General features: G+C 34.1%; 1 protein-coding gene across 1 annotated transcript; it reads right to left on the bottom strand.

The window, feature by feature from the left end:
- Positions 1–1,826: 1,826 nt before the first annotated feature.
- On the bottom strand, positions 1,827–7,458 carry LOC123667954 (cytochrome P450 6B5-like). Its single transcript, XM_045601783.1, has 3 exons — positions 6,350–7,458; positions 5,215–5,468; positions 1,827–2,026 (listed from the first exon to the last, which is right to left on the bottom strand). Exons 1-3 carry the CDS (start codon positions 7,456–7,458, stop codon positions 1,848–1,850), a joined length of 1,542 nt encoding a protein of 513 aa, XP_045457739.1. The 3' UTR covers positions 1,827–1,847.
- Between the last annotated feature and the right edge of the window lie 2,603 nt (positions 7,459–10,061).

The following is a 10,061-nucleotide window of genomic DNA, read 5'->3' as shown; positions in this document are numbered from 1 at the left end:
AATTTAAGTGTAATCACTTAAATTAAGTTTTTAAACAGCAAGCTCTTTGATTTGATCTGACAAACTGACTAATGTTTTTTTTTTTTCAGAAAACATTCAAGTAGACATGCTTATGTTCTTTAATATAGTTAAAAATAAAAATGGCATACATAAATTAAGAATAAAACGTTATCGGTCTGGATTTATCATAAAAAATGGTGTGGAATACCAGTACAGAAACTTATTCAATGGAGATAACCAAAAGAGTAATTTTTAATTATTTTAAATATTTAAATATTAATTATTTATTTAATCATAATAGTTTTAAAATAATAATGCTATTCCAGGTGACGCCGTCCACGCACTTCTCAATAAGAACTGGGTAACAGTAACAAGGGTGTTTGGAAGTAAAGTCTATTATAAAATATTCGATAAAATCTTTCACGCAGTAAAAGCATTTGCACGTTCTCATGATTTAGAAGATTTATTTTTTTAACTATAAATATTAATTTTAGACATTAGCCTCTTGAATTAGTAACTTGTTTTTTACAGCTTCTTTCTTCTTCTTCTTTTTACTTTTTATTAGCTTCACCTGTATGTTTGTAACCGACTAAGCGTGAGTAAGAAAAAGCGTGTTCTTTTAGTTTTTTTTTAAACTATTTTTTATTTTTGGACTTTGCTGTTTGTGATTCTAATTTTATTATAATTATAATAAAAAATAATTGTTTGTACGTGTCCAAATGGTATCATGTGTTATCATTGTAATTTTATTTGAGTGACGAGTTAAAAGAACATAATATCGCTATTGCTATAAATTTATTTTTGTTACTTCTTTCCATTTTCTGTTTCTGTCTTATTCTATTTCTGAATCATCGATCAACGTAGTGCCGAACGAAACATGTATTTTTATTCTTCAAATGCAATAGTGAAACATTTTTGTTTTATAATAAAAATTTGCACTTAGTATTTTTCTACTTTTAGTTTTCTTAACCTAACTTTTTACTTTTTGGCGCGTGAATTGTGTTTTCTATTTAAAAAAAAAAATATATATAATATATATATATATATATATATATATATATAGTTTGTCTTTTTTCTTACTTTTAAGAAATAGGACAAATATATACCGCAGAATATTTTTAAGTACTCTACCTAATATTGAAATATAAATTGCTCAGAAATAAGAGGTAGGAAGTGTATTTACACATCACACAAAATCATAACAAATATTTATCATAATCTTGTTTTATTCTAAGACTAAGTTCTTTTTCTTATTTTTAGCCAACTTCAAAAAAAGAGGAGGTTACTCAATTCGTTCGTATATATTATTAAATATTCTCTTTAGTCTCAGGTTAATTTTCTAAAGGTAAAAAATAAACCCAAAATTTAAATGTCATGCAAACGATTTTTGAGCATAGTGAGTCAATCGAACGATATCGTTGCGATACTGTTGTGATCTCGTCGCGTTATCGCTGTGATACTTTTGCTCCCAAAAATTAAAAAAAAAATTACACTATTCTATGTCAGATGAAGCAAGGAGTTTCTATGTATAATGGGCCGTAATTTTAACTTTTTCAGTTGAAAAAAACTATCTTCACAAAAGACTTGTTCAATTGCTATTATTAGTTCACACTCTACCTGTTCAAGTACATTTTTTTATACTTGCAGCTAATGAAATTTGATGTTAATATATTTTTTTCAATTAAGATTTTGTATGCTGACTTAAGTAAGACCTGCTTATTTATTTTCTATATCGTACTAATACAATTTGTCTAAAAAGATTAAGAAAGCTCTAGTTCTGAAAAATCTAACACTTGGTAATCTTATGCCCAAAAATAAGTTACACAAAGGGTTTCTAATGATTTATTTCAATTGACTTTCTCTCTTCGCTTAAGAGCTAGCGGCAAGCCTCCAACAATAATCTGAACTATAAGAGAATTAGGGTCAATCCGAGGTTTTCGGATACTATTTGCAGATGGAGTTACTGTGAATTTCTTCAAAATGGTTGCCACACCCGCCAACGACTGCATAATACCCATACGTTCACCTGAAACAAAAGTTATATAAATTATATATATGAGGTAGGGCATAGAAGGAATTTCCTGCTCGAAATATGGAGCAGCCCGGCTGGGGTAGTACCTCGACCTTACAGAAGATCACAGCTAAATAATACTATTTTCAAGCAGTATTGTGTTCCCGTTGGTGAGTAAGGTGACCAGAGCTGAGGGATTGGGGATTGGGTTGGCAACGCGCTTGCGATGCTTCTGGTCTTGCAGGCGTCTATAAGCTACGGTAATCTCTTACCATCAGATGAGCCGTACGCTTGTTTGTCGACCTAGTGGTATAAAAAAAAATAATCGATATAAGGCCCAAAAAAGTCACAATAACTAAATGATAGTAAAATATTCCTAAAATTAATATTAATTAGAAAGATTACGTATTATCTTTTTAGATGTTTTTTTTTCGATAAAATTGTCAAACAAGATATAAAAAAAAAATACAAAGAATATTAAATATGTTAAAAAATTTAAATAAATCTGAAAATAATATAAATAAAAATGATTAAAAAATAGTATTTAATTTACTATATGTATTTTGTAGTGTTGTTAGCCCCTTGACGTGATTTGCAGTGATACTGTTTTTTGCTACGGAAGCTATAGATTCGATACCCGTCCGAAATATGCGTGTAAAATATATTTTATTAAATGTACATGCATATCAGCCGGCTGCAATAAGTTGTACAAGCAATAAGTTCCCTTATGTATAGATATTGCACACCACTCAGAAAGGGTGTTTGTGCAGTCCTTGTGGGTCTCCCCACCGTGCCTCGGAGAGCACGTTAAGCCGTCGATCCCGGCTATTATCATGTACACCTGATATCGATTGTTACTCAAGTAGGGAATATATCCGCAAACCCGCATTGGAGCAGCGTGGTGGATTAAGCTCTGATCCTCCTCCTACATGGGGAAAGAGGCCTATGCTCAGTAGTGGGATATTACAGGCTCAGAAAAGATTAACATAAAACAGTTATTTTCATATAAAATAACCATAGTAATGCACAAAGCCGGTCTTATCGCTTAGTAGCGATCTCTTCCAGACAACCTTTAGAAAGAGGAAAATATGCATTGAAACGGTAGGTGTAGCAGCGTAATCGATCTGTAATCTGTAATATTTGTAAATAAAACAATATGTATGCAAACATGATGCATTTTCGTGTCCTACATAATAAATACAAAACAATATATACTTAACACATACAAACATACATATGTTATATATAAAATTCTCGTGTTACAATGTTAGTTAACATACTCCTCCGAAATGGCTGGACCGATTTTTATGAAATTTTGTTTGCATACCGGGTAGGTCTGAAAATCGGCCAACATCTATTTTTCATATCCCTGAGATATAAGGGGGGGGGGGGGGGGGATTAAAGGGTTACATATGGCAAAACAACGTTTGCGGGGTCTACTAGTATACATATCATATTTACATACAAACATAACATACATATATATATATCAGCCGGCTGTTTTTTACCTGTTTAGGTAATAGCCCGCTGAAATCGATGTATATTGCGATTAGTTGTCCAACTAATAGATTGCCTCGTGCGTACCTTGGGAACAGAGGCCCGTGTTTGTTTTGTGCGTAATAGAGATAACAATCTTAATTATTAACTAATCAGTTTGTTGTGTATGAAAAGATAAGGAATGATAGAGAGTGACAGATAGTCAGGTAATTTATTCACGTTTCTTATCGCGTAACGTTGGACCTAGTTATATAATAATAATAATAAAAAATATCTACTTTTTAAAGTTGAAAGTCTAATTCTGAAAATATTGGGGGCTCCCCACCGTGCCTCGGAGAGCACGTTAAGCCGTCGGTCCCAATTGTTATTGTATGCACCTAATAGCAATCGTTACTCATAGTAGGGAATATATCTGCCAACCCGCATTGGAGCAGCGTGGTGGGTTAAACTCTGATCCTTTTCCTACATGGGGAAAGAGGCCTATGCCCAGCCGTGGGATATTACAGGCTGAAGCATGTTATATTGACTACACACTATGACTTAGTGGAAACTGAATAAAAATTGAACGTATATAGAAAGAGTGAAATAAACAATGCTATATATCTTTTATAACCTCTGTAGAGTAAACGAAATCGCTACATACGAATTATTTTTTTATACTTTATACTATATACATGTGATATATTAAATTGTACATTGATTTCGTTGCATTTCCTTTCATATTGCTTTTTTATATAGAATTTATATTGATGAATAACACTGCAGTATGATGGCAGCTCGACTGGGGAAGTACTTCGACTTAACAGAAGATATAAAAAAAAGTACAATTATTTCATATCGAATCATTTATCTTCATTAGCAACTGAAATTAAATATTCCACAGATCACTGGTGAACTTTTGGTACTTGTTTTTTTTTTTTCATGCAAATAGGTCGGCAAACAAGCTTACGGCTCACCTGATGGTAAGCGATTACCGTAGCTTATAGACGTCTGCAACACCAGGAGCAATGCAAGCGCGTTGCCGACAACCCCAATCCCCAAAAACAGTATCATTTAGCTGTAATTCTTCTGTAAGGTTTAGGTACTACCCCAGTCGCACTGGTCCATTTCGTGCAGTCCATTTTGAGCAGGAAATTTACTGCTGTGCCCAACTACCTGTGTCAGTTAATATTAATTACTGACATTATTTTACATGATACTGTTGAAAAAGTTAATTATCGTATTACTTTTACTTTATATTTATGAATACATACATACTTCGTATTATTGTGCTAAAAAAATTAGAGCTTGTATGAACACATCCGCCAACCCGTATTGGAGCAGCGTGGTGGATTGAGCTCTGATCGTTCTCCTACATGGGCCTATGCCCAGTGGGATATTACAGGCTGAAGCATGAACACGCTAAAATTTTGATCAGATCGAAACAGATTTCAATATAAAAATCAACGCGAGTAAACCACCGCGTGACCATATACTATAATACATTATTGATATTTATTTATTTTTAGCAACTATGCTTCTCACAGTCAACCACAAACCACACAACACAAACATTTTGTCAATGTTTGCATTTTCGTCGACACCAAAAAAAAAATAATGACAATTACTCTAACCACTAATTATCAAAATACAAAAGAATTAAAGATTATGCAAGCGAATACAATGAACGTTTACTGTTATATTTTATCATAAAAATATCATCTTACCTATGCAAGACCTGGGACCATCACCAAAGGGCATGAAAGTGCACTTCTGTATCTTATCAATGTTATCCGGATGAAATCTCTCAGGAATGAACGCCTCTGGGTCTCTAAAGTACTTCGGATCGGAGGCCATGCCCTCAGTCGATATTATAACGAGGCTATCTGCGTCCAAAGTGACATTTGTGTCTGGTATTGTGTATTTGGAAACAGCTTTCCGGATAAGGAAGCCGGGTGATGGCAAACAGCGCATACTCTCTCTGCAAAATAACAAAATGATTGTTTGATTAATTAAGCCTATAACATCCCACTGCTGGGTATTGAACTATGTTATTTTGAATTGGACTATGTTTGGTTAGATTGCTCAATCCACTACACTTCTCCACTGCGATGTGGCAGAAAACAAATAGGAGACATGATATAACAATTATGATTGTGATGCATTTGTTCTGGATCCCAAATACACTATTCTGTCTGTGTTCTGGGAGTATGCTGGTCCTATATATCACAGGACCGATGACTGCTGAAGCATACGTGGTATGGAACCACATCTTGACCTATCCTTATCCTATTGATATCCTCTTGCCTGCTGGACCGCTGATATCCGTTACATCGCCTGTGGAGGCTGGATGAGGGTTTCGGAGAACCGGGATGTTTGGCACGAACTTGGAGAGAACCAATAAAATCTTGAATTAATAAACATTGTACAGATGTACATGACTACATCATAGCGGAAGTAGCTGAATAAATTGCCATAAAACATTTGCTACTAAAAATCAACACATCGAAATGAGTGAAAAAAGTGAATCCAGCTCAGGTAATTGAAAAAGATCAAGTTCCAACTAATCTCAAATATACGTCGTTTTTTTTTCCTTTCGTTTAGCTAAATAACATAATTATTATCAAATAAATCTTAGTTCTAGGCTAACCTTACGTCTCCAAAGCTTTTTATGAAGTTTTCAAATGTTCTTGGTTCTTAGCTCTATGATTTTCAACGCTTCAAAATGTTTTCGTACTTTATTTACTATCGTCGTCTTTATTATTGTAAAAATATATAGAACACCTATTTATAAATGTAGTATCGCTTTAATTCACCTTAAATTAGAAATTTTGAGTTTAAGTTTTATTTTAAAATACTCACTTCAAAGCCATTTCCAAATACTTCATATCCTTTACAGCTTCGAAGCAAAGTTTTCCATTGTACTTCTCCAGAACTTCGTCAACTTCCTTCTGACAACGCTCTTGTACTTCTGGATGATATGCCAGCATGTGAAGAAGGAAACTGCTAGCTGAGGATGAAGTTTCAAATCCAGCAGCGAAGAATATGAATACTTGAGCAGCCAACAGTTGTTCATCGAGCTCCAATTCCACAATTTTCGGTGTACCATCAGCATTCCGCTTTTCCATAGATTCACCAACAATTTTACCCTTTTCTTTTAATTCCAACATCATATCAACAAAATCGTTCCTACCAGATGGTTTATAATTCCTCGCGGACATAATTTGTCTAATAATCGATATGGTTTTTGCTTCAACCTCTGGATGAAAAAAATGCAAATGCTTAAAAATTTCTGGTGCCATTCTCTTTAATAATGATACAAAGTGGTCACGTTTCGTGGTTGTGAAGATACGCTTGCCAAGTTTTCGAAAATCTGAGTTCTCTTCGTTTAAAGCTAGTGAATCTATACCGAAGCCGCAAGCACCAATAAAGTCAGTCGTGTATCTCGCCATTAACTCTCGTATGTCTACCTCATTACCTGTTTCAGCCAAATCATCTGCAATTTTTTCTAATTTTTCAGTTCTCTCAATGATAAGAGGAAACATGGCCTTTAGTTTACCGCTCGAGAATGTCGGTGTTAGTTTCTGCCTCATTAACTTCCATATGTCGCCATCTGCAGTGAAGAGGTTTCTCATCAAAGGTTCTATCTCCGTCTTGTGAGGGTGTAGTCCTCTGTAGTGAAAGTAACGGAAATCCGTGATAAGCACGCGTTTAATAAGCTCAGGATCTCGGATAAGTAACGCAGGGGTATTACCCTCGAAGAACCCGACAAATCTTTCATTTGGGTATTCTCGATAAAAAGCAGCGAAACGCTCAGACACACTGACTTTATCGATAAACTGTTTCAAATTACTGCCAACCAAAAATAAAGGTTTTTCGTATTTGACTCCTTGCTTTTCCCAATATTTAAAATTCCTGGTCCCATAATAATAGAACGCTATTATTAATACTGCTATTAAATATAAAAACATTTTTTTTTAATGTTTTTCTTCCGAGAGATTAAACGCGTGTAATCAAGTCGACATGAAACTACTTCTCTAAATATATAGTTTATCGTATCGACAATAATCTGATAAAATGACATACATATATTCATTCAAACCAATAAAATTATCGTTACTGTCATTAGAGGCGGATTGTGAATTTGTAGAGGCCTAAACCCTAGGTGAATAGTACTCGGGACCTATTAATTATTATTCAAGTTCCTGATTGTAATTTCGTCAAGAAACTGTTTTCTAATGATTTAGGTATACTGTAAAATGTTAATAAAAAAAAATTGTTCATCGATGTACTATATTGTCAACCTCACTTCTCGTCACCTTTCAATACTTATACTTTGTAACCATCATCATCGTCATCCTCATCATTTCAGCCTATTGCAGTCCACTGCTGGACACAGGCCTCCACAAGTTCGCGCCAAAAATGCGTGAACTCATGTGTGTAGCCCATAGTCACCGCGCTGGGCAGCCAAGTTGGTGACCGCAGAGCTGGCTTTGTTGCACCTAAGACGCTGCTGTCTTCGGCCTGTGTATTTCAAAGCCAGCGGTTAGATGATTATCCCGCCATCGGTCGGCTCCTTAAGTTCCAAGGTGTGGCTCCTGTGTGGCTACGGCACTAAAGAATTTAGCCACCCCCTCTCTTCCCGTGGGTGTCGTAAGAGGCGACTAAGGGATAACAAGGTTCCACTACCATAATTTGTAACGAATGTACCCAATCACAAATTACGCATACTTATACAAAAAATTATAAATATGTTATAAAACTATACCTTTTACTCTAATTTATGCGTTTCTCATTAACTCCTTCTGATTCCAATACTGAATGAGATATGACAAAAATGTGGAGTGAAATGAGAGACTTAACGCTTGTGGCTCTTTAGTCGAACAACAGTCTCGAACGATTCATCTAGAAATTCAGTGTATTCCGCAACACCGTTCCGAAAATATTGTTTCTACAATAAAACAGCTTCCTAATGTAGTTAAATATAATTTGTCCGACACTGATATTCAAAGTTGTAGTAGAATTAGACAAATCAACAAAGACAGTCCGCGACCACGCTCTGTTTTGGTAAAATTTAGCAGCCCGAGGATCTGTGATACTTTTTTGGCAGCGGCTATAAGTTATTTATTGAAAGCAAGCTAAATCCAAAAATGAAAAATTAAATTCCAGTCATCTTGGAATCAGAGGAAAAAAGACACCAATATACGTCGCTAAGCACCTACCAGCGGCAAAAAGGCTCTTCAAGCAGAAGCTCGCATCAAAGCAAGAATTTATATGCGAAAGTATAAAACATCAGAGTACAAGTTAATACAAAATCCTGAATCACTTGCCAATCTTTCCTAGTTTTACAATTAAATAGTTCATAGACGATTATGGTAGTTCATTGTTTAACATTCGATTCGACCACATTTTACTGTCAAAATATCCAAGGTCTTCGTTTGAGTCAAGCAAATGTAAGAAATCAAGTTCTTAATTGTAATTATGATATCGTTGTCTCAACCAAGACTTGGCTTAGCAGCAGTATATTCGACACCAAGATTTTCGATGTCAATTATTATATATATCGGCGAGACCGTAAAACTAGTTCTATTTACAATCACAAAAATAGGGGAGGAGGTGTATTGATAGCGTTTAAGAAGGAATTACCTAATATCACATAGACAAAGTGTCTGAGAAAGTCATCAGCTTCATAAGAGTAATTTGGGAAAGTACTCACCACTAGCTAGACTGCAATTAATCTATAATGATCTGTCCTCGAAAATCTCTGACTAAATAAATAAATAAATATTATAAAACAAAGATAAAAAGTAATGCGTCACATCTAATTTCGTTTTCTAGCAGATATCTAAGGTAGGTTAAATTATTGAATGAATCTAGCAATATAAATAAAATTTTCCCAAGTTAATATAGATTTTGGTTTCATTTGAAACACTTAAAAAGTATGGTAGTATATTTAAAACATAGTATAGTATATTTAAAATAAAAGTATAAATAATCACATTCTATATAACATAGACGATATGTACCTAATATCGTTTTTATATTTTTTTATAAAAATAATAAAATTAACGAAATAGTTTCTTACTCGTGTGAAATAGATAAGCAAAAATATGATGGATTGTGGAATCAAAATTAAATTTTTGATAAGCCTACTGATATTTATATCCTTTAATCAAATACGCAATATGATAATTACAGTTGATAATGTTCTAAATCTGATTAGACTAATTACCATTTCCTACTAAATACTCGTATAGCTGCTACAGAGGAGCTTTCTTTTCTAGCACTACAGTATTCGACAAACCGTAAAATTATATTGACTAGTAATACTTTTCGATTAAGTTTAAAAGTGATTAGATTATCTTAGTACTTGTCGCAATCTGAGCGAGCAAATTATTCATGAATTTTTGGTTTGTAATGACGTACATTTTTTTAACTGCAAAAAAAAAACTTGTAAGAACTTTTAGGAAATATGTTTTTATGGTTGTTATCATGTACACCTGATATCGATCGTTACTCATATATGTATACGCCAACCTGCATTGGAGCAGCGTGGTGGATTAAGCCTTGATCC

This window comes from Melitaea cinxia, chromosome 29 (assembly GCF_905220565.1).
Source record: "Melitaea cinxia chromosome 29, ilMelCinx1.1, whole genome shotgun sequence".
Lineage (NCBI taxonomy): Eukaryota > Metazoa > Arthropoda > Insecta > Lepidoptera > Nymphalidae > Melitaea > Melitaea cinxia.
The sequence above is the reverse complement of the archived record's forward strand: the minus strand, read 5'-3'. Positions and strand labels throughout refer to the sequence as shown.

What these genes read in the sequence shown, in the direction of transcription:
- LOC123667954 (XM_045601783.1), bottom strand. Translation starts at nt 7,458, where the DNA reads ATGTTTTTATATTTAATAGCAGTATTAATAATAGCGTTCTATTATTAT. An exon ending in TATTTGGAAATGGCTTTGAA is followed by an intron (nt 5,469 to 6,349) that starts GTGAGTATTTTA and finishes GTTATTTTGCAG; the next exon opens with AGAGAGTATGCGCTGTTTGC. An exon ending in TGGTCCCAGGTCTTGCATAG is followed by an intron (nt 2,027 to 5,214) that starts GTAAGATGATAT and finishes CTTTTGTTTCAG; the next exon opens with GTGAACGTATGGGTATTATG.